This window comes from Corvus hawaiiensis, chromosome 22 (assembly GCF_020740725.1).
Source record: "Corvus hawaiiensis isolate bCorHaw1 chromosome 22, bCorHaw1.pri.cur, whole genome shotgun sequence".
Classification (NCBI taxonomy): domain Eukaryota; kingdom Metazoa; phylum Chordata; class Aves; order Passeriformes; family Corvidae; genus Corvus; species Corvus hawaiiensis.
In genome coordinates, this window is record NC_063234.1 from 3,291,368 (window position 1) to 3,315,096 (window position 23,729).

General features: G+C 49.7%; 1 protein-coding gene across 4 annotated transcripts in view; it reads left to right on the plus strand.

Annotated features, from left to right (window-relative positions):
* The first annotated feature begins 670 nt into the window (after positions 1-670).
* PRDM16 (PR/SET domain 16) overlaps positions 671-23,729 on the plus strand; it is a 290,989-nt gene continuing 267,930 nt past the window's right edge. For 2 of the 4 annotated variants that reach the window (XM_048326313.1, XM_048326314.1), the window contains exon 1: positions 671-818. In XM_048326313.1, coding sequence (XP_048182270.1) covers positions 782-818 — 37 coding nt within the window. In that variant the 5' untranslated portion in view covers positions 671-781. The remainder of the gene's footprint in view (positions 819-23,729) is intronic. The other 2 variants (XM_048326315.1, XM_048326316.1) reach the window with 2 other exon arrangements.

Sequence of the window (23,729 nt, forward strand, 5' to 3'; positions counted from 1 at the left end):
TAAAACCCTCGCGAACACCGACAACCCGAGCCGGGAACGAGGAGCGAAGCTGCCGAACGCCGGAAAAAATTCTGGTAGAAACCCGAGAAATACCGACAAAACACAACAGCGCGAGTTCTGTTATTTTAAAAGTTATTATTTTTTAAAGTTAGGCAACCCCCCCTGAGCCGAAGAGGGTGAGGAAGGAAAAAAAAAAAAAGGGTTAAAAAAAAAAGAAGAAAATAAAGACAGACACTGGTTAAAAAGTTACGTAAATAAATATTTTTCAGATTAAAAACAAAAGCATGTCTAAACTAGGAACGTTTACAAGATGACAACTGCTAATAAACTTTCTCTAGAGCATTGCTATTTAGTAGTAATAATAATAATAATATAATAATAATCACCTCTTTATAGGATGGCACCTTGATCCTTAAATATTGTCCAGTGTGTAAGGTCAGTGTGCGGAGGGTTAGGAGCGGAGAGGGCTGATTTTTCTTAAAGGGGCAGATCAGGGGAAGGCTGTGATGGTGCCGGCAGAGAGGAGGGGGCAGAGATAAGTGGTCTGAGGAAGAGGATAGGACAAAAAAAAAAAAAAAAAGGGAAAAAAAAAAAAAAGGACCAAACCAGCCCGATGATGATGAATACATTGGAAAGTTTTTTTGGCCCTGGTGAGGGTGTCAGATTGAATGCTCTGTGCGCATGTGCGAAGGTGTCCAAACTGACAATGCTGGGGAGATGAAGATAGTGTGTAGCTGCTTCTGGGCTCAAGGAGGAGGAGAGGAATCCACACGCCGACACGATGAGATCCAAGGCGAGGGCGAGAAAACTGCCCAAAAGTAGGTCCTTTCTCTCCCTTCTTCCGCGTACCGGCGGCGGGGCCGAGGGCACGGAGCCGGGCCGGGGGCTGCGCGGGGCTGAGCCCCTCTCGCCCTCCCCGCGGCGGTCGCAGCCCCGCCGCCCGCCCGCCCCTGGGCGCGGGTCCCCCCGCGCTGCCCCGCGCCGCTCCGCGCTGCCCCGCGCCGCTCCGCGCTACAGCGGGCGCGGCGGGCGGGCGGCGGGCGGTGCGGGGCCGGGGGAGAAAAGCGAAAGTTAGCTGGAAGTTGACGAAAGGGGATAGCGAGCAACTTTTTTTTTTTTTTTTTTTTTTTTTTTTTTTTTTTTTTATTGAGTCGTTCCAAGTCTTGTGAAATAATATTCCCGGGTCCTGAAATAGTGGGCGCTAGAGGTCTGCGTTTGGCATCTGCCGGCGGGAGCGGAGAGACGGAGCGCTGGAGAGAGGGGGGAGAGAGACAGGCAGAGACGGCGGGGGGGGGTGTGGGAGAAACCCTTCTGGTCTCGGGAACAATTATCGAGGAGAGGGAAGGAAGAGAATTTGTAGCAAAAATGGATCCGCTCTCAGTGAGGGGCTTTGGAGTCGCAGGTCCAGAGGGAAGATCCTGAAGGCAGCTCGGGTGTCCCAGCTGGGGGTTAAGAAGGTCTGGGGGAGGGGAGTGTGGGGGAGTGTCTTTAATTTTTAATTTTTTAAAATTTACTTGGGGGTGGAATTGCAGCTCGTAAGTCTCGCGCAGCTTTTTCCCTCCGTCTTCCAGCGGACCCTCTCCCGTTCGTTCTTTCTTTCGAGTCCTTTTCAGACTGGATTTTCCGAGCAGGAGAATGTGGCTTTTGCAGGGAAAAGCGGGTCCTCTCTGACGCCGCTCCCGCAGAGTCCCGCTGCAAAGGCTCGGGATGGCTCCTCGGTGATTCCCTGTTAGGTTCGGTGGCAGAGCAGGATCCCGGAGCCGGGGCAGCCTGTCCGTCCTTCTCTGCTATTACTATTATTATTATTATTATTATTATTACTATTACTATTATTATTACTATTACTATTACTATTACTACTATTACTATTATTTAGTTTCTGTTTCGCTCTGCCTCTGTGCGAAATGTCTGGAGCTGGAGTTCCAGCGCAGTCTGTGCCCCGCTGGAAACTCTGCTCGTAGCTCTCGGAGGAGGCTCCGGCGAGCAGCGGCGCCCGCTCCGGTTCGCTCGCGTGGGTTTCCACGGGAGCCCCCCGGGGGGACCTGGGGCCGCTCAGAGCCGGGCTCGGGGCGGGGGGATCCCCCCCAGGTGAGGGGATCCCCGCAGGTGATGGGGGGCAGCCCCCCCTGCAAACCCCTTTTGGGTTCAGCTTCTCCCCGCGGCTGCCGAGGGCTCACGGGCGCTCGCAGCGCTCCCACACGTGGGCTCCGAGGTTGATTTTGTCATTCAAGTTCGTTCTTTCGGAGCCTTTTCACGCCGCCAAGGTCAGCGGGCAGGGCTGGTCCCGGCCCCTGGGATGAGCCGCAGTCGCCCCTTCCCGGGGAGGACACCCCCGTTCCGGGGGGACCCCGCTCTCCAAACCCAGCGCTGCTCCTCGGGCCAGTTTTCCTCACAAAGTCTCTTTGTCGCCGCGTTTGTCGCCGGCCCCGAGCTCCGGCCGCCGTTCCTGTTTTGCGGCCGCCACGCAGCAGCCCCAGGCCCAGCGATTTACCTTGGTGTCGCGACATTTTCCATGGCGCTCCAGGAAGGTCCCCCTGTCCCCAAATCGTGTCCGTGTACCCCCCGAACACCTCCCTGGGCTCTGCGGGCGTCAGCGCTGCTCAGGGCAGGATGGGTCACTCTTTACGTGGTCAACATTGTCACCCCATCGCCGGGGCGTCATTCGGGAAGTTCTTTGAATTAATCCGGGGATTTTATTTTATTTTTTTTATTTTTCAATAAACACTCGTTTTAAGCGTCCCCGTTCAAATAACAACTTTTTAAAAAGTCGTCACTTACTGGTTTAGATTGTTAAAGCGAGGAGTAATTTTCAGTGCTCTCTTGGCTGGAAAAGCGAAGTTGAATGGTTAAATAAGGCGGAATATTTCACTTTTACTTTTATTTTCCTTTTTCCCCCCCTTTTTTTTTACCCTTTCCTTCTCTTTCTTTTTACTTCTTGAAGAGGCCCCGGGTTCTTGCAGATGCGCGCCGGTGGGTGCGATGCGGATCCGGCCGCGTTTGAGCGCGGCTGCGACCCTCCACGCTCCCCCCGTGAGCTCTCAGCGAGCTCCTGCAGCTTAAGGGCTAAAAGGATTTCGGTGCCTGGATATCTCAAGAGCTCGGGGAAGAGCTGGGAGTTCCGCGGCCGGGAGCGAGCCCTTCCCGGCGGCCGGAGCTGCGGCCGCGGCCGCGGAGTGGCCGCGATCCCGCCTGGAAGCGCCTGCTCGGGGGCTGAGCCCTGATTAAAATCAGGTGTTTAATACAATACAAGGCCCAACGGTTTATGGGGTTTCAGCCGAGGATTTTTTGGGAACACAGTTCAAAACAGTAGCCCAGAGCTAAGGTTTCAATATCCCAGGAGTATTTATTTGCGAAACAGATTAAACACGGACACGAGTGTAGGGATCTCGCTGTATTTTCCCCTGCAAGGTAGCAACAACTTCTTGCACCGCACGGGACCCCGCAGGTCCCTTCCCAGCTCGCTTTCCTGGATGCTCCAGCCCCGGGAGCGGCTGCGGGTGCTGGGAAAGCCCGCACGGCCCCGGTACGCGGCCGCCGAGCCGCGCGAGGCAGCGGGACGCGGGGCTTTAAAAACACGCTGTGCTGTAGAATTTCATTTCATTGGACAATATTTTAAGCAGATGTGAGGCTCCGCTGGGAATTCGGCTCTATTACCTGCCTGGGAAAGGGGGCGAACGCGTGTGCGCTGGGGTGGGAGCGGAATTCTCGGCCATTTCAGTCCCACTCACACAGGGAGAGCGGCAGGTACCGGGGCAGCGGAGCTGAACCGGAGCCGGGAATGGTTCTCGCTCGCTTTGTGGCTCCCGGCCGGGCTGGGAGCCTTTAGGAATGGCTGTAAATCAAAAGACGAGGCTCGGTCAGGGTGCGGGGAGGCGCAGCAGCCCCGGGGGTGCCGGCGCCCAGGTGAGCGCTGCCCCCGCATCCCCCGCAGGGCCGGGCTGTGCCCCGCGGCTCCGGGGGCTCGGCCACCCGCAGCCCCGAAGGGGATCCGCGGGACGCGCAGGTTGAAGGCCATGCCGCGTCCCCGGCTCCACGGGCCTCGTCCCTCCGCGAGAAAATAAAATATGGGTGAGTGGGGAGAAGGTTCTGCGGCAGCCGGGGGTCTCGCTGCTGCTGGCGAGAGGATGCAGAGGAGGCGAATAACCCAGGAGTTGGGCGCTGCACGCTTGAAGCGAATTCGTTTCCTTTCGAAATCCCTGCATTTCAGAGTATAAATTTAATACCAAGCTACACACGGCTGGGCAGGATCGCAGGCTCTAAATAAATGCTCGTGCTGGCAAACGGTGGCTGATATTTCTGCAGCCCCGATTGCTTTTCACTGTTGGGAACAGGACCGAGGCACACTTCGGGGCCGGAGTTTTCAGGCAGCGCTGAGGTGCATCCTCCGGGCAGGCTGGACTGGCAGGAGAATGGTTGTAAACCCAGCCCTGCCGTCCCCGGCACCGCTTCCTCGTTTCAGGCTTTGCCTATGAAGAGAGAACAGGCTTCCCGTTTACTGATATTTTATTACTATTTTTTTTTTTTTTTAAATTAAGGGTGATGAGACACTGAAGGGAAAGGGGAGAGGGAGAGGAGCGAACGCAGAGCTGGAGCCCAAGCGCCCCTTCCCGGCGCACGGCTCCGTTTGTGTTCCCGCAGACGCTTCCAACGCTGCAACGCGCGGAGGAGGAAAATTTATGGAGCTTTCGGATGTTTAGGTTGTTTTTTTCCCCCGTCTCCAAAGCTCTCCCTCTGCCCTGTTCCTACCCAGAGCCCGGCTCCGGGCCCCGAGGGCGGACACCGGGGAGCCGAGGGAGGCATCGAGCGGCCGCGCTGTGCCCGGCCCGGTGCCCGGCCCTCGGTGACCGGGACGTCCCCAAAGCTCTCCCGGGCCGCGGCCGCGGGTGCGGAGCCCCGCGCAGGTGCGGGGCCGCCGCCACCGGGTCCCCGCCGTGGCTGGGTTCCCCCCCCCCCCCCCCCGTCCTGCCCCGGATCTGTTCAATTAGGCAATTAGGGATGCTGGGCAGGGAAGGGGGGGTTGATCCGCTAATTAAGGTGATGCGTAATTAGCGCTTCAACAAAAATCGCCGAGGATTTAAGATCACTTCACTCTTAATTTTTTTCCCCCCTTAAATTCTACAAATATAATGTATCAATTCCCCCACTCGTCCCGCGTGGGTTATTTGGGAAAAAGCACAGAGGGAACAACTGCAGAGCACGTCCTCTCCTTGGCCTGGGCAGGAACTTGGCAAATGGGGGCACCGAGCTGGGGCTTTGACGTGGGGGACTGGCTGCTCTCACCCGCAGAGCTGCAGGTCCGAGGTGCCAAAGTGCTGGAGGAGACGCAGGGATCGGGGATTGGGGTTTGGCCCTCGCTGCCGGCCGTGATCGTGGGTGTCCGAGCAGCTCGGATGAGGTGCGTGTGATGTCCATCCACGTGCGTTCACTTCACGGGGCACTGGCGTGTCTGGATAGAAATATAAGTTTATAAAGTGCACCAGGGAAAGGCACGTTATCCCGATTTCGCCGAATTCCCGATTTCACTGAGTTCCCGTTTCCCATGAAACCTCCGTGCCGGTGCAAGACGTGTCCGTACAGAGGCGTTTGTCTGTCGGGCTGGCAGTGCACATACAAAGGTCTTACAACAAGCAATAAAATCACAGCTACTGTGCGGTCGCGGACCAGAATGTTCTGTGCACAAACCGGACTGAATCTGTATTTTAAAACACTTCGTCGAACACCTAAACCTGTTTTATTTTTAGGCTTTGCACTGGGACTGCTGTGTGAGTTCAGGGATAGCAGAGGAGGTCTTTAACGAGCTGAGGGGATGAAAATAAACCCAGCATTTTCCTGAGGGCTGCTATTAAAAATACCTGGGGAAGACACTGAGGTCGGCAAGAGCACAGAATTGCCCTTCTGTTCGATGTTCAGCCGCACGATCCCAGGATAAGCCAGTCCCGAAAGGAGCAGGGCTGGGAAGAGCCGGCCGGGATGAAGCGCAGCGCACCTGAGGCTCACACAATCCCCGCTCCTCGCGGGCAAAAGGCGAGGCAGGAGCTTGGATTTCACAACACGGCCGCGCTGTAATTCATCGCTGCCGCTCTCTGTAATGATACCCCGGCTCCTCGGGCGGGTGGGAGCGTTCCACGAGCGGGAATTCTGCCGGGATTCTGCAGCCCCGCTGCGCCGGGTTCCACCTGCCCGCCGGGCTGCGGGCTCCTATCCCTGCAGGGAATGCCACGGGAATCTCCTGTGCCACGGGGAAATCGCCTCGCCAGGCGCGGCTGCGCCTCATTCGTGTTTGCAAAGCACCCGGAGATTCTCGCAAGGAAAGGCCCTGTTGAGTGAGGAGTGTTATTATTGTGATTATGGCTATGATTATTACGGCTTACGTGTTTTATAAAAGCTCCGTGCTATCGAATATGGTGCTTTAAAGACAAAGGCCTGAGAAGTTTGCAAACATGAAGGAGGTGAGGCTCAGGAGCCACCTGGATGATGGGGAAGGAGTTGTTATCCTCCGGCAGGGCTGGGGAAGGGAGGAGGTGTGTGCAGTGACTTGTGCAGGATCCCCTCCCGCTCCTGGTGACAGGATCAGGAGGAGAATCCCCATTTTTCAGAGCTGCTTTTGCCCTTCTAACTCTAAAATATACATTCTCTCTGTTTATTATTATTCCCCCCCCCCCTCTTGTTGCATTAAACTTGTGGTGTATGAAATTGTTTAGTGGAAGAAAAACCTGCATTTCCAACGCAGCCCCTTTCTGTGGCACAGGGCTGGTGGCACCTGGGATTGTTGGTGCTCTCCGTGGGCCAGGACAAGCTCAGGCTTTGTTTCCACAACTTGCTGCCTCTCCCCTGGTGCTGGATGTGTTTATTTTTTCCCGAGTTAGAGATGATTTAAATGACAAACTCGCGCGACTCCGGACGCTAACGGGAAACATCCAAATCTTGGCCGAATAATGATTTTCTCATGCCTGTTTCCCAAAAGCTATCGTTCATCCCAGGGGGGTGAGGAGCCAGCACATCAATAAATGCATGTCCACAGTGTCTGTCTGCAGCTGGGGATGGAGACATACGAAGGGGATGTGCAAACTCATTTGTTCCCACTCTCTGTAGCCGCCTGTTGATATGTCAGTGCTGCAAGCATCCCCCAACAAAATTCCTGCTGGGTTTCCTGATCTTAAATTCACCCTTTGGGGATTTTTCTTTTTTTTTTTTTTTAATTTTTTTTTTTTTCTGGAGGAATTTCAGGTCAGGGATGTTGGAGTGGAAAAGATCTATGACCTTATTATTCCTTTTATTTTCCTAATGGATTTTCGTGCATCAGCCCTACCTCCTCACGGCTGTTTATTCTCATTTTTATTGCACTTGGGTTTGCATAGTGAGGCGCCCAAATCTGCAACGGAGTGTCCCTGTCCCAGGGAGGATTTCTTCTTCCTCTTTCTTCCCTGAATGATGGCACCTTCTTTGCTCATAAAAATGAAATATGACTTTCATCCCCGCACTAAGTGTGCTTCACGCTCCTAAATGCTCATACCCTGAAAAAGGAGATTTTTTTTTATCTCCGGGTTTTTTTTTTTGGAACTGGGAAGAAATCTCCCTGCAGTAAGGGATGTCTTGGTGGATAGGATTGGAAAATGAACTCCTTTGCCATGGATTTAAGTGCTTCTCTGTGCGGAGGTGTGCAGGACAGTGGGAGGAAGGAAAGTTTCTGTTCAGAGGGTGACTGAACTTTCATCCTGTGCCCTAAAAGAGGTGTTTTACCCCAATTTATAAAAGTAGTTAATAAGGTGGGGTTTTTCTGTACCACTGAACCCACTTTTGTGCTGCAAACGAGGCCACTGGTCCTCCTGGGGAGACATTTTCCAGGTGAAAATGGACTGAGACAGCCAAATTATTTCCAGTAGGCCACAGAATAATGCCTCCATCACGGTAAATCTTGGGCTGCGCCGAGCTGGTGTGGAAAGACTTTGTCTTCTCTTCACCATTCCCTTTTTCTAATTATATTAGGGACAAGAGTGGGGCTGGCTAGACCACAGCCCTCCCCAAAGCAGGGACTGCACAGCCACCGGGGCTGAGATGTCAGCCCAAAAGCAACCAGGTGCTGATTTATTTTTTGCCTCCATAGTTTTACATCTTTCAGGTGTTTTGCTTTAAGGTCAGGTTTGGGAGGTGATGGGGGTTGGTTTTTTTTTGTTTTTTTTTTTTTTTTTTTTTTTCTGCTCTGTTGTTCTTGGCTTGGGAACTCTCCCAGCAGAGCCCTGAGACACAATGCCCTGGCCTCAGCTATTGGGATCAATTTAGCCATCATTACCAGATAACGCTGTCAGCCCGTTTGAGATCCATATTTGTTTAATAGTTAATGTTCTGGACAAAATACAGAGGGGTGGGGAGAGAAGTCAAACTGCCCTGAATGCTCTGCTTATTTTATATCCACTATAACTATTTTTGTCCATGAAAATTGGCTTAATTATATCAATGGAATGTTTCTTTTTCAATTCTGTAGGCAATTAGTCCATCTTGCTGGCTGCAATTTATTTTAATAAAAAAATAAACCAGTGGCGTGTTCAGTTCCTCATCCCCTGGGGACAAATGCGATTGGTGTGTTTAATTTCATTAACTACAATGCGGCCTACTGGAAAAATGTATAAAATCAGCTTTATACAGCTTAAACACTGGCATTTGAAACAAATCATTACTGCATTAGCTGTCACCCCGGTAATTCTAGAATCCAAGACAAAAATATTATAGCTGTTTTTATAACCCTCTGCAAATACACTGTTAAAATAATTTGTAATCATTTTTTAAACATGGCCTGATGTTTCCAGTTAAAATATCTTATCACCACCAGAGAAGGTTGGCTATTCATTATCGCATGGAGGCTTTATTGAATGATTCATGGGTTGCTTCCCCAGCACAAAATCCCCTCCTGTCTGCCTGGAGCTCCCTGGTTTGGAGATGGACTCTCAGCACTCGGTGTTTTTTTGAACCAAATTTGTGCTGCGCCGGTTGTAACTCCACTTTTGGGAGGGCAAGCGCAAGGAGCAGTTTTTTTCAGCTGTGCAGATGAGGAATATTCAAAAATTCAGCATCATTTCCACCTCCTCCTCCCTTCCACAGCTTTTCTTTCCATGAGACCCAGTGGGGAACATCCTAACACAGCTCTGAGTATTCCTTTGGCCTCTGAGGTGGGAGAGGAAGAGCTGAGGCTGTGCCCATCCCACTTTCTGTTCCCAAAATTAGCCCTCAGCCCTGATTCCGTGAGGTTCAGCCCAGCACAGCCCCTCTGAACCCAAATATTCGACACACCCACAGACCCCGGTACTTTGGTTCCCACTGTACCCCCTTCACTCCACCAGGGTGTTTTTCAGATGCCAAAATCTGGCCACAGAATGGTTCTTTTTTGCTTTTAAAATGTATCTTTTCCCGGTATAAGAGCACCCAGGGCTGGTTTAAGAGAGGTGTAACCAGTGACTAACGCTGGGCACAGCCCCCACGCCTGATCCTGAGCTTAAACTGATAAAACTCAGGATTTCTTTCTTAAGTGAGAGGCCAGATCCCCAACTCATGTAAATCAGCATCAACATCAATGAACCTAATTTTCACCAGCTGAGGACACGGCCCCAGAGACTTTGTGTGTGTGTGCACAATAAAAGGTGCAGATCTGGGTCTAGAACAGCTTTAAGGGGGTTCACTGCCAGCGCCTGCAGATTGATATCTGACGCAGAAACGCAGTTTGGCTTGGGTTGGTTTTTCTCCTCAACTTAAGGAATGATCAATTCTATAACCTCAGCAGTTTTCAGACAGATTGCTATTTTCTGAAGTGGCAAGGACTTCCTTTCCAGGGGAGTAATCCACGGAGGATGGGCCACACTGGACATGAGCCATCTGCTCCCTTGCACGCACTCAGCTTTATTTATTTCTTCTCCCTTCCCCTGCTGTCATAACCAGTAGTTCATTTTCTTTCCCTATCTTTAACTTTACAGCAGCGGCACCTTGTTGGAAGTGATAGCAATTTATTGTTTTATTGGCGTGCCAGGGCAGAAAAGGATCAGCTTTATTTCCTTCTTGGGATGAAATCACTTCAGGGGCACTAAAGGAGCTCGGGGTAGTTTCTCTCCTGGGTCTGGAGGGCACAGAGTGGCTCTGTAGGGTTGGGATTGGGATCACAGCTCTCTGTCGGTTCCCTGGGCTCTGGGGGGGTGTCAGGAAAGCTGCAGGATGAGGGGAAAAAAGAGACTTTTCCATCCTTGTCACAGAGCGGCTTTACCTGGGGTTTAGGCACAGGATTAGGCTGGGACCAGCTCCAGCCAAGGACTGGCCCCCAGCTCCAGGGCTGTGTTAGCAGACGTGTTTCTCCTCTTTCTTTGGGGTCAGGATTTGTTGGCTGGGAGGAAATGCAGGAAGTTTGACCCAAAGTTTTGCTCTGAACATGGAAAAGTTGCAGTGGTGGAACGGGGGCAGCTCCTGTGCCCTGTTATTACAACAAAACCAACTTGGAGCACACTGAAACAACATTACCTGCTCCAGGACGCAGGAAAAGCAGGAATTTGGCCTTTTACTGAGCTGACAAAGTAACTTTCCCAGCTTAAAAAAATAATTTAGCCTCAGCTGCTCCATCTGTGACATGGGAGGGATCCCCTCGCTGTGATTTCTGGATCAGCAGTGTCTCATTAATCACCTTTGTGTCGGTCCAGCTCCCACCGAGGTCCTTGGGATGATTTTGTCAAATTTGCTGCTTCAGATTTTTCCTTTTTTTTTTTTTTTTTGCAAGTTTCATATTTGGCTAAAAACCCCTTGTTCCATCTCAGACACTAATAAAAAAAAGCTTTTGTTTACTTGTAGTCTGGCATTTTCTTTGCTTTCAGGACAGTGTTTAGTGGTTTTTATTTCACGGCGAATGGACCTTTTGGGCTCAATCATGTAAATGAATTTTTAAATGGCTGTGCTGCGAGTTCATGTAGTATAAAATCCCTCCACCATTTATTTTATTTTTTTTTTCTGTTTATAGAAAAGGGCTGGTTTCATTTTATACTTTATTGCCTCCATGTGAAATAAAGAACCTGCACAACTTGTGAGTGATCAAATGTTTTATTCCAGAATTATCACATAGGGATAAAATAAATTTTAATCCCTACATGGCACAACAGGCAGATTTAACAGGAGTTGATGCCTCGTGGAGAACTTTGAAAAGCCCTCTGCTCAGCAACAGTTCTGCTCATGTATCCCACGTAGGAGAATAAAACCAGATCTTGGTTACTTTGGAAGTTCTTAAACATTTCCTGCTAGAATTCCCTGCAAGTCTTTATCCAAGGAAAGTTCAGGAGAGAATTTGGTTCTTTGTCCTCTGTTCCTGAGAGTGTTTATTAGGGAGGGATTTTCATAGGTGAGCCTGCAGGAAATCCAAGTTATCTTCACTGGTGTCCTCAAAGAGATGCCTGAGGAGCTACTGATGCTCCCTCAGACACCCAGAGATTCCTGCTTTTCCACACAGATACGATATTTGGGCAGTTTAGACCTTTCAGGTGATTTTAGTGCTCCCTGAAATAATTTCTTGTCTGGGGTTTAGGATGATTTATATAAAAAATGGGGTCACCTGTGGAGCAAAAAGTCACCAACCTGTGAAACATCCTCGGAGAATCCCTGCTGGATCCCGCAGCTGCTCGGAGCAGCAGGTGGATGATACAGATGTTCCACGTTTCCAAGTGTGTTTTTCATTTCCTCTCTTAACCCACTCTTGGCTTTTTAAGTCCTATTTCAGATAAAGGAGCATTTTTGCTTGGCTCTGGAGGGTGTCCCCAAGTTTGGTGCCACCAGCATCATCTCCAGCCACAGCCAGAGAGTTTCTCCCACATCCAGGAGTCAATTCCCAGCTAAATGTTGATTTTTGGAAGAGCAGTGTCTGTTCCAGTGGATCAGGGGAAGGAGCCTGCGTTTAACACCCATCTATGAATCTGTTTTTACCCAATGGACAGTAACCAAACAGGGTTTTTTGGTTATTAACTATGGTGGTTTAGCAGTTTGTGAAAGGAGGCATTAACCAGAGCTGCAGAATTAACTGCAGCCAGCAGCTCCTCGGTGTTCCTGTGCCTGTGACATCCAGGGCATTTGTGGTGTGTGGGGGAATTTGGCTGCTCAGGCCAGGAATGAGTTCCTGCAGGCTGGGCTGGGAGTGAGCTGAGGTTCTGGAGGGTCAATGGCTCAGCCCCAATCCCACACCTGGAGAAAAAGCACAGAGAAATGGCCCTCCCCACCTTCCCTGCCTGAGAATTCCTGGTTATTTACTGCAGCATCCAGAGCTTTGGTGAATGAGGTGGGGGGAAAGGGAAACAATGGCAGATTCCTGGAGCGCTGCGTTGGTTTGAGCCCTCCTCCCTCTCCCTGTGAGCACCCCCAGGGTGTAACAGGGCAAACTGAGGCTCGTGCCCAACTCAACAGCAGGAACTGTGGATTCCAGGATGGAATTTTGCCTTTCCCCCTGTGCAGCTCTTCAGGGCCTCGAGGGAATCATCCCCATGGCCGGGCTCACCCTGGGCAGCATCAAAATCTCACTGCTCCAAGCTCCAAACCTGCTGAGGTCCTTGGTGGCTCCTGGTGGTCTTCCCATGGACTTTGCTGGACTTTGGAGCAGGCCCCGAAGGCTCTGGGATCTTTGGGACATCCGTGGTGCTTCCATGTAAAGAGTTTTTCCCCCAGTCTGAGCCCCTGTGTAGCTCTGGGTAATGATTAACCCCCAAGGGGCTGGGGTAAGACGGGTTTATCTCCACGGAAAAAAATCAGCCCTGCCTTTGTCTCCACTTCTGAAGTTCTCCTGGTGGGATTTGGCTTTTAAATATTTGTAAATGTGCTTGTTGGGGTTGGTTTTTCTTTTTTTTAATTTTTAACCTGCAATTCGTAGAGTTCTGTGCCTGATTCTTCCCAGCCATCCCAGAGCAATGTGTGTTTCTGCCCCCTCAGAATCCCAGGATAAGCGGGATGATCCCATTCCATGGCAACATTTTGGTAATTGAAGACTGAAGAGGCAGCCTGAAGGACTCCCATGTCAATATATGTATTTTGTATCTGTATTTCTAGTCCAGAGTCACAAGTTATAAGTATTTAAGGAGTTTTCTTCTTGTTTACAGTGGCAGATTCTTAAATTCCCTTTTCAATTCTTTCAACAACGTGACTTCACACACGTTTAAAATGAGAAAAACCCCCGAAAACAGCCCAAAACCAACCTGCTGGTGTATCTATGTAGAGGTTAAATATTGGCAGGGTGGCCATTTAGATCCTTGTGCCTCGGTGCTCGCATTAGAACAAAAAAATAAAAAAACCAAAAGCCAGCACTCTTGAAAAATTACTGAATTCTCCTTGCAGTGTCGGGTTCCAAGATAATGATGTGTCTGTGTGTGAAAATATTAAATTGCAATAACATGCAGAGTGAGTGGCTTTCTGAATGGGGTATTCAGTTCACAGCTTGGACTATACATAAAGCTAGTGAGTGACAGAATACAAATGGTGTCATAAAACATCAGGGGAATTTAGAGCCAGCCTCAATCTTTTTGATCTATACTCTATCTGCAGAGCTCTCCCCATCTATCTTTAGTTAATGAAACAGTTAAACAGATTTAATTATTTATCACTGTTTAATGTCAGGAGTTATCAAAACAGATTACGCTTCCCCCCCCCACGCTTCAAGGTATTAGAAGGACTCTCAATGTATTCGCTGAAGCCTGGGATGCTTCCTGTGCTTTAAAACAGGTTTTTAAATGGTTTTAAACCCAAACTCTTTGGTGCCAGTGGGTGCTGAGTTTCCTTGCCTCAGAACAACTTTATTCCTGCAACTTGGCTCGTTTCTGACACAAACTGCTGTTATTCTTCTCAGAAAACAGAGGGAAATGAGAATTCAGTTTCACTTGAGGTGAGGAATGGAGCAGAACAGGACAGCTCTGGGAGGGTGGGGGTGACCCACCTCTGACAGGGCCAGAAATCAGAGACAAACCAAAAACCCCCCAAATCACTGCAAAATCTGCTGGACTCATCCTCTGCACCCCAAAATCAGCCCCAGAAGATTTACAGAGCTCTGTTAATCAGCATGTCCTTGTGGCTTCCCACTGCCCACCTCTCTCACCTGTGGATGTGTATAAAATACCTTATGGAATTTCTTACCAGCCCCTGGATCCCAGCCCCCTCCGGAACGCCGCTCCTACCTGTGGCTCTCTTGTTTCCCAGGAGGAAATCTCAGCATTGCCACCCCCCAGGAGGACACCAGGCTCCTGCCTCCCTGCCCTGCCCCTGGCAGAGGTGTTGATTGTCCCCCTCCCGAGGCTGGGCTGAGCTGCTAAAAGCCCCCGTTTGTTCCTGAACCTCATCTGCTCATTCCAGGCAGCAGGAAGGGCTTTGGGATCCCCCTCAGCCTGACCACCTGGGTCTCCTCTATTGGCAGCTTTGATAAGAAATCATTCTTCTCCACCTAAGCTCTCCCTTTCCCCGTGGTTTTAAATTGCTCCCCACCCCTGACAGACGACCCTCGTTCAAAGAGAAGCGTGCAGGAGGCTGCTGGTTCCACTCAGTGTTAGGAGTCCATTACCAGAGGACTGAATCCTGTTGGGATCTCTCGGGAGACTCCCTTGCTCGGCCCACCAGACAGAGTCTGGCATTGTGAGCGCAGAGGGCAGGGGGATAAAGGAATCCAGCCTGGCTTTCCCCTGACAAAGAGACCTCAATACTTTTATTCAGCAGAAAATGGAATAATGCTGCTGGGTTTGCTCCCAAAGCCACCGGCAGCTTCACGCCCTGAGGGCTCTGGCCTGGGGCAGAGCTCTGGGCCAGGGGAGAGGGCTTTGCACTTGAAATGAGATTAAAGGGCCTCTCTGTGCCAACACCTGAAAGGTTTTGGGGGTTACCAGAAGAACCAAAAGCGCCAGCCCAGGGTAACCCCCCTGAGCTGCAGGGATGGGCAGGAGAGCCCAGCTGCTGGAAACCCAACCCTCCCTCCATGCCAGGCTCCCGTCAGAGGGCACCAGGTGGTGTCCTTGGGGTGAAGGTGGGTTAGGGACTCCTCCAGGTATTCCAGGGAAGAGCCATTCCTGGGCAGTTAAGTGATGTCCTTTATCTTTTAGGTGAGCTGCCCTAAAACCCTTCCAGCCGCAGAGAACTCCCTGGGCAGTGGGATCCCACTTGGTTTTGAATGTAAGAGAAAGTTTTGTGTTGTAGAAATCAGTGGGAACACGTGAGCTACGTTTGGAAGCATCTCCACATCTAAAACCCAAACTTGCTGTTTGAAATGTGTGAGTTGGGGCACTCGGATCAAATCACAAAATCAGAATGGTTCTAGCTGGAAGGGACCTTAAAGACCTGTTGGTTCCAAATCCTTGACAAGGACAGGGACACCTTCCACTAGCCCAGGCTGCTCCCACCTCCATCCTTGGACACTGCCAGGGATGGGGCAGTTACAGCTTCTCTGGGCACCCTGTGCCAGAGCCTCCCCACCCTCACAGGGAGCAATTCCTTCCATCTATCTAACACAAATTTCCTCTCTTTTGGTTCAAAAATTAAACCTTTGATTTTTCTCTGTGCCTGGACCTGCCCAGTGGGAACATTTTCCTCACTGTGGCTTTTGCAGTGGTGTTTTCCTGTGAGCACATGGAGGGGCTGCAGCTCCCGGGGGCAGGTGGCACAGATGGCTCTGCCAGAGGTCACTCCTGTGCACAAACCTTCCCCCCGGCTCACGGGGACATCATTTACAGCACCCCAGATGTCTCAGCGGGAGCAAAAGCAGAGCCCATAACGTCATATTAAAGATATTGATACATTATTGATTATTGTTTAGCCCAGCCTTCAGATGTGATGGAGTGGTTGCTGTAAAGCCCCTGATTCCTGCGGGATGTGAAGGGAGGACGCTGTGCAGGCAGATCTCCTTTGGGAAGTCCTGCCTGAGCTTCAGGAGTGAGGTGCTGACACCGAGTCCTGATGCTCCCATGGATTTTTGCTGCTGCTGCCAGGTGATAATTCCTAAAATATTTGAGTAAAACTTTGCCCCAAATAGGATCTTTCAGTAGTTTTGGGTCTTATACACACAGAGCTGTGTCCCAGGGCAAACTCCTGTGAGGAAAGGGCAGAGGGGGCAGGTGATGCCACCTCTAAAGGACAGCAGGAGAAAAAAGCTAAAATTTGGGGTTTTTTTCTCTGAATGAATTTTATCTCCACAATTATTGTAGGAGCAGCTTCTGGCAAAAGGAGTTGTTGGGAGCCAGGTGCTGGAATTTTGCACCGTGGGGTAAACAGAAAGTGTCTGACTGGCTTTGCAGGAGGGAACAGCTGCGGTGGAGGGAGATTCCAGCTGTAAAAGGCAAAACCCTTGGTAAAGACAATGAGCTCTGAGAGTCATTTTGCAGTTGCAGGGAAAGCCCAGGTTCTACCCCTGTGCCTTGGCCTGGACACCATAAAGATCCATAGTAACAGAAATTAGAATTAAAATGAATGAGTGGCTAAAACGGGATCTTTCACAGTTTGCTGGCAACAGATCCATCTTTTTTTTTAAGTGTATTCTTCTTTTCCTTAGCTCACGTCACAGAAACTAGCTGTTAAAACTTTAATTACTTTAATTCCAGCCATCATTAATTTTGAGGCATTATTTTATCCCTTGTTAAACCCCAAACCTATTCAGCTGTGAAAACTTCTGAACGGAGGGGGAAGCAAATTTGTGAAAAGACAAAATGATCCCACTATTGACCTGAAATTCAGACATTTATTCCTGGTATTTCTCGGTTTCATTCCTTGCTTCTTTCCCTCAAAGAAGGAGCAGGAACGACTTTGGTGTTCCCGCAGTGGGAGAGGGAAGGAGCTGCAAGTGCTGCTGAGGGGTTTCTATTAAAGTGGGAGATAAACCCACAGCCCCGCCCCCCCCCCCCCTAAAAATCCAGCACTGCAGTGACCCAAAGGGATCTCCTACACTTTCACTGGATAAAAACCCCAAGAAAACCACAGCCAGGTGAAGCCAGGGCAGATTTCCTGGGAGAGAGGAGAGGAGCCGCCGCTGTTCTCCACATCAGGGTGGTCGGGTGGGACGTGCTTTGGTGGGCAGGCTGGAGTTTGGTCAAAGGTTGGGCTTTATGACCTTGGAGGCCTTTTCCAGCCTTAATGATTCCATGATTTAATTGTCCTTGGCGTGGGGTGGAGGGGCTGGCACAGCTCCTTCCCCTCCAGCCCTGGTGCCCCCTCGGCTCAGCCCAGCCTCGTTATTTTACAGGGACCTGCTTCCCCATTTTTGGCTTTGCTGCAAGAGCTCTCTGGGAGGGATTCCCAGCACAGCTTTTCTGTAGGATGAACACATCTGGATAATTTGGAGGAGTCTGAGTCCTCAGCACTTCCCGGAAGCCGGAGCCGAAGCTTTGGGATTTTCCCCCTTCGCTCACGGCGCGAGTTTCCCCTTTGATTAAACAAATGATTCTTTGCCTAATTTGTCTATGTTGGCTATTCTTTTTTTTAATGAAACATGCTCTTAATTAAGTAAGAGAAATACAGAAACATGTTTATTCTCGAGATTTATGCGAAAAATGAGAACCCCACTGAAATTTCCAGTAGTGAAGCAATTAAGTAATGGAATTCCACAGTATAAACATGGTATAATTCAACTATAAAACCGATGTCTAAGTAATGTTAATGAGCTGACTTGAAGCTACAAAGGCTCGAAAAGTTCAGTCACAGATGAAAATGGAATTTGTTCTCTATTATAAATGAAAGAAAGTTGGTTTGAATGAGGGATAGGCTCCAGCTGGAACCCCCAAATAACTCCCCCACGGTTTGGGCTGACAGGTTGCAGAATTTGCAGTGGGTTGTTTAAACCTTTGCTGCAGTAACTACTGAAATATTCTATTTCTGTGCTGTAGCACAGAGCTGAGAGCCACAGCGCAGGGATTGTGTCTGTGGGAAGCAGCTCAGACCAGACCGATGCTTCAGCAGAGCTCCAGCTTGAAAACTGACAAAACGTGGGGGTTTATTTCAGCTTGAACTTCGAGTTTGGATTGAAATTCGGCAAAAATCTTGTAGCTGGCAACTTTAATCCCTGTTTTCTGTGGAATCATCCCCTCCCAGCCAGCAGCACCAGGAGGATGAAGGGAATGGGGCTCTCCATGGCACCTTCTGAGAAGTGAATTTCACTCGTTCCGTGTTTCCTTCGCTGCTAATCCTGACTGGACTTTTCTCCCCCCTTCCAGATTCCCATCTATTTTGGTAAATCCCTTTTTCCAGAGTGTTAATGGAGCAGTTTGCTGTGGGGGGTGTGTGCACAGTGCTCAGGGTCGCTCTGCCAGCCCCAGCCCTGCCTGTTCCAGTGTTTCTGGCCAGCTCCCGGGGGCTTCCCCTGCTCTCCCAGCTCCATTTTCTTTTCTTCTCCTACTCCACTTCAGAATGTTGTTCCTGCCACCTTCTCAGCCCAGTAAATAGCACGCTGAAGATTTATGGGGTTGAAACTTCCAATGCCATAACAGATTTTATATATTTTTCACGGCGTTATTCAGACGTGTGATGTTATGGTTTAGCTCAAGCCCCGGTGCAGCAGCTCCGAGGAGCTCCTTCCTCATGGGCAGCTCCTCTTTGCCAAACTTGTATTTGCACTTGCTCCAGAGGAGGAGGGAAGGAATGTTCCATAAATGTTGCACAGGATTAAAGGATGGAGACTCGGAGCCTGAACCTGTGGCCTGGAGGAAGCACTGACCACAGCTTGCCTTTGAGAGGAGTCTGGGCTTCCTTCTCCTTCCTTCTCCTTCCTTCTCCTTCCTTCTCCTTCCTTCTCCTTCCTTCTCCTTCCTTCTCCTTCCTTTTCCTTCCCTCTCCTTCCTTCTCCTTCCCTCTCCTTCCCTCTCCTTCCTTCCTTCTCCTTCCTTCTCCTTCCTTCTCCTTCCTTCTCCTTCCTTTCCTTCCTTCTCCTTCCCTCTCCTTCCCTCTCCTTCCTTCTCCTTCCCTCTCCTTCCTTCCTTCCCCTTCCCTCTCCTTCCTTCTCCTTCCTTCTCCTTCCTTCTCCTTCTCCTTCCTTTCCTTCCTTCTCCTTCCTTCTCCTTCCCTCTCCTTCCCTTCCCTCCTTCTCCCTCCTTCTCCCAGGCTTTCCCAGCCCAAATGGGGTGTGGGATGATGCTGTCAGAGCTGAGGGAGGATGGGGAAGCAAAGACCACTCAGGGGTTCTGGGCAGTGAGGCATTGATGGGGTATTTTGGGTGGATGTGGGGGTTTTGTCTGGGTTGTTTCCGTGTTGAATCCCCCCTGTCTCCGGCAGCTTTGCCAGGTGCTGCGGCCCCAAAATGGTTCTGGACACTTTCTGTGCCAGGATTTGTGATGTGGCACCTTGGTCACCCTCACTTTGGCTCAGGGATGGTCCCTCTGGTGATGGAAAGGTTTCCATCCTGAAAATCCGTAGGACAATTCACAGGTGGAGATGAACAAGCGGCACAGAATGCCGAGGAGGGCTGGACTCCTTGCTCATTTTGGGGAAAGTCCCGGCCTTTTCTCTCACATTTTTCCCTGTTGAATATGAAACTATTAAAAAGTAAAGAAAACAACAAAATAAAACCCCCAACTCACATAAAATGAATTAAATCAGGGGCACATCTGCTTGCCCTGGGGCACATCTGCTTGCCCTGGGTTCCTTTCCCAGTGATCCCAATTCTGTGGAGTTTCACGAGTTTATAAAACATTAACTACTGCGACAAGAAGAACAAACATTGTTCCCTCCTTGCACAGCTCCCAAACCCAGCTACCAGATGGACCCAGCACCCAGCAAGGGAATGTTAATTTTGATGGAGAGAGCCTTGGTGTTCTGGGTATTAAAGAGTGTGCCTTGGGAAACGCAGCACAGTAGACGTGTGTGTTTGTGCTGAGTGCTGTCTTTGTCTTTCATCTATAAAAACACTAATTAAAGGATAATGTAAAAACCTGCAGCAGGTCTGGGTGTGCTGCTAAGGTAAATAAAAATGAAACAAAAAGGTGTATAAATATATATATAAATATATATATGCATGGTAGGGCAGTAAAAGCGCATTGTTAAACTGCTGTGTGCCCCAAAATTTCCGAATTAAAAGCTGAACAGAAACACATCTGGAGCGGGGCACAAACTCCCAGTTCTGCGTTGGCTCCGTGCTTTATTTGCCAGGAATTGCTGTGTGGGGAAGGCTCCTGGAACCCCACCTCACAACCTCCCCCTTTCCCAGCCCCTCCTGTGGCCAGCACCACCCCGGCAGCTTTAGCCCAAGGCTGGAGCTGAGCTCCAGATGCTGCTGCTGCTGCCTGGGGTATCTGGGCCCTTTTAACCACTCCAAACCAGAGCCAGCCTGGAATATTAACTGGGCTGTGCCTCTGTGTGTCCTGAGGGAAGCTGTCAAGCAATTAAGAGCGATCCTGTGCAGTTTAAAATGTGGGATATCACATCTAAACCTGGATTATTTGGTGGTGTTTCATCCGAGGGTGGTGCTGACAGGGAACCACCGAGGCAAATCAGCGCTGGAGGGTTTGGAATTTAGTGTGTGACCTCCCTTAGGCTTCTGGAGCCCTTCAGGTGGCTGTGGGACAGTGGGACTGTCCCCTCCAGGGCTGCAGGAGGTGCCCCCCATCTGGAGCGTTCCCCTCTGGGATGGAGCACACGCCTGGAATTCTTCCAGCAATTCCCAGCACTGAAGTTGGAAGCCTCCACCAGAACAGGTCCCCTGCACAGGGCACACCCTGGTGCCACGCAGTTCAGGCACTGGGCAGCTTCCACTTGGGAATGGAAGGCTGGTTTCTCATGGGGAACCAGGAGGGAAACAGGCTGGAGTTGGGAGCAAAGCAGAAGCTGCTCCTTGAGCAGCAAACTTGTGGTGCCTTAAGGTGACCACGGGGCTCTGAGTATTTCCCTTCATCCCCTCAGGGTCCCAGAGCATCTCCCCAGCACAGGGTGGTCATTGTGGAAGATTGGGAAAGATTAATCCAAAACCCTTCAGGAACTATGGAAATCTTTCCATTGGATTCATGGAATCATGGAATCACTGGATGGTTTGGGCTGGAAGGGATGTTACAGCTCATCTCATTCCAGCTCCCATGACACGGCAGGGACACCTCCCACTGTCCCAGGCTGCTCCAAGCCCCGTCCAACCTGGCCTTGGACACTGCCAGGGATCCAGGGGCAGCCACAGCTGCTCTGGGCACCCTGTGCCAGGGCCTGCCCACCCTCACAGGGAACAATTCCTTCCCAATATCCACCTAAACCTTCCTGCTTTCGGTTTGAACCCATTCCTCCCTGTCCTGCCACTCAAGTCCCAAATGCAGAGCCCCTCTCTGAATTCCCTGTGGCCCCTTCAGACCCTGGAAGGTGCTGTGAGGTTTCCACACAACCTGCTCTTCTCCAGGCTGAACAATCCCAACACTCTCAGCCTGAGAACTTTGATTCACCCAGTTCTGCCTTCGCTCCTCAGTGTGTGAATGGAGCAACTCCTCCCTGGCAGCATTGGCCTTATTAATAAATATCTTCCTGGGCAGAGATCCAAGGTTGAAGGTCTCTGGTACAACTGAGGTGACAATAGGTCCCCTTATCACCACTGCATTACTTTCAGGGTGTTTAAGTCCCCTCCAGAATCTTCTCCTGCTCTTGCTGGCACAGGAACAGCCACCTTGGTAAAGAGAGAGGGGGAAAAAAATTAAAAAAAAAAATCATAAAATCTCTCTTTGTGCCACTCTCCCCCTGAAGAAAAAGCTGAACATCTGACTTAGGTTTGCTGAAATAACAGCAGATGTTTATCTTGTATTGTATGGCACATGGCACTACATCCCATAAACCCCCTCCTGCAGCTTAAAGCCGAGTTTCTGCTCCCTCATTTGGACACTCGCAGGCTTTGTGCTCCTTCTGAAATGTTTTCATTTCTCTGGAGCTTAATCTGCTACCAAAGTATTTGTAAGTATCACGTTATAAAGCGTGAAATGAGGAATAGCAAAGGAGATTTTCAATACTTCCTTCCCCTAAGCACAGCACTGAGCAGCTACTTACCTGCAGCCCCAAAGAATGGCAAAATTGTGCAAACTTGCTGCAGCTAAGGAGAATCCACTCGATGTGGGGGGTTGGGAACAAATCAATAAGGGGAAAAAACCTCCTGTCTTGGGAAAGGAAAAGCTGGGGGGGGGAAAAAAAATCAGTTTTTGTGGGGCTTGTAAAAATGTAATGTTTTCACTTTTAAAGTTTGTGTTTGTTTTACTGTGAAAAGAGTGAATGCCTGTAGTTGGTGTAATTTTTTAATATGTTTATACACACAGAGACTTAATTCCAGTCATTGCAACTGCAGAAAACTCTGCTGCTTGAGAGAAATGGCAAATTTTGTCCAGCATTAATCTGTGGCTCTTTGCTAGCGAAAATAAACAACAAAATAAATTCAGGAAGAATTTCTCCATGGAATGGGTTGTCAGGAATTGGACAGGGAGGTTTGGAGTCCCTGTCCCTGGAGGTGTCCAAGGGAGGGCTGGAGGTGGCACTCGGTGCCCTGGGCTGGGGACAAGGTGGGGATTGGGCCCAGCTTGGACTCGATGGCCTTGGAGGTCTTTTCCAACCTCAATGATTCTTGGCTTCTTGATGCAGTAGAGGCTGAATGCTGGCTTGAACAGGGACATGGTGTGGGTCACAAGGTATTTCAGGTGACACAAAAGTAGAGATGGACAAGAGGTAGCTGAGAAAATCGATGTTTTAGGAAGAAGCAAAATGGGAGCATCCCGATCCTGCACAGCCACATCCCCATCCTCAGCTGGGACTGACTTTTTAATATTTTTTTACGTTTTCTAGACATTTCTGAGCTCCACTGGTCCATGAATGTTGTGGCTTCTCCTTTAGCATTCTCTCTGAAACATGGTTTATTTTATGTTTGAACAAATGCAGCCCTCCTTTGTTTCCTCTGCTGAATTCTTTATTTATTATTTCCTAAAATGATTTGATTTTCTCCCTCTTTCCCGACACATCTGATTGCAATAAGCTGATACAAAATAGAACCGAGAAACAAAAGGCTGAACATGCTGATAATGTACATTTGGTTTGTATTTATCGTTTTAAGATGTGTTTTAATTGGTTCACTACCAACATCCTGTAACTTCCAGTCAGACACAGGAGAAACCTGTTTCATTTTAAAGTCTCTTAATTCCTTCCCTCTTTCAGCTGGGAGCACTGGATAAGGCCCTACTGTAATATCTCCACATTTAATTTCATTAGAACATTTTAAAAAAGAGGATTATAATCCATTTTGGTTTGTGATTCTCCCTTGGATTTCACTGTGAAATGGGATTTTAAAACAAGAACGACACAAAATGGGCTTTAGTACCTTCATGAATAACTTCTGATGAAAAAATGCAGATGTAAACCTCAAAATAAACAGTTTCCTTGTTATCCCAGAAGCTTAATCTGCTTAGTTTAATGAGGAGAAAGTGGAAAGGTGACAGGAATGCCACCTTGAAGCACTCACCTACAGCAAAATTGGAGTTAATGGGGTAAAAGTGCCACAACACCTTCATTAAAAAAAAAGAAAAAAAGTAGGAATTGAGGAAAAAGGGCTTGGAAGAGCAGCTCCCACATCCCATAAACACCAGCAAGGGAAACCTCCCTTTGCTGGCTGTGCCAGGAGCGTGTTCTTCAAACCTACAGCACTTCCATGCTCGGACAACTCAGCAGAGACTCGGAGCTCAGGGCTGAGAATTCGCGCGCTGAGTTCGGAGCCTCCTGGAGCTCTGCGTGCACCAAACAGGAATTCATTTGAGGAAGTCTTGTTGAGCAGG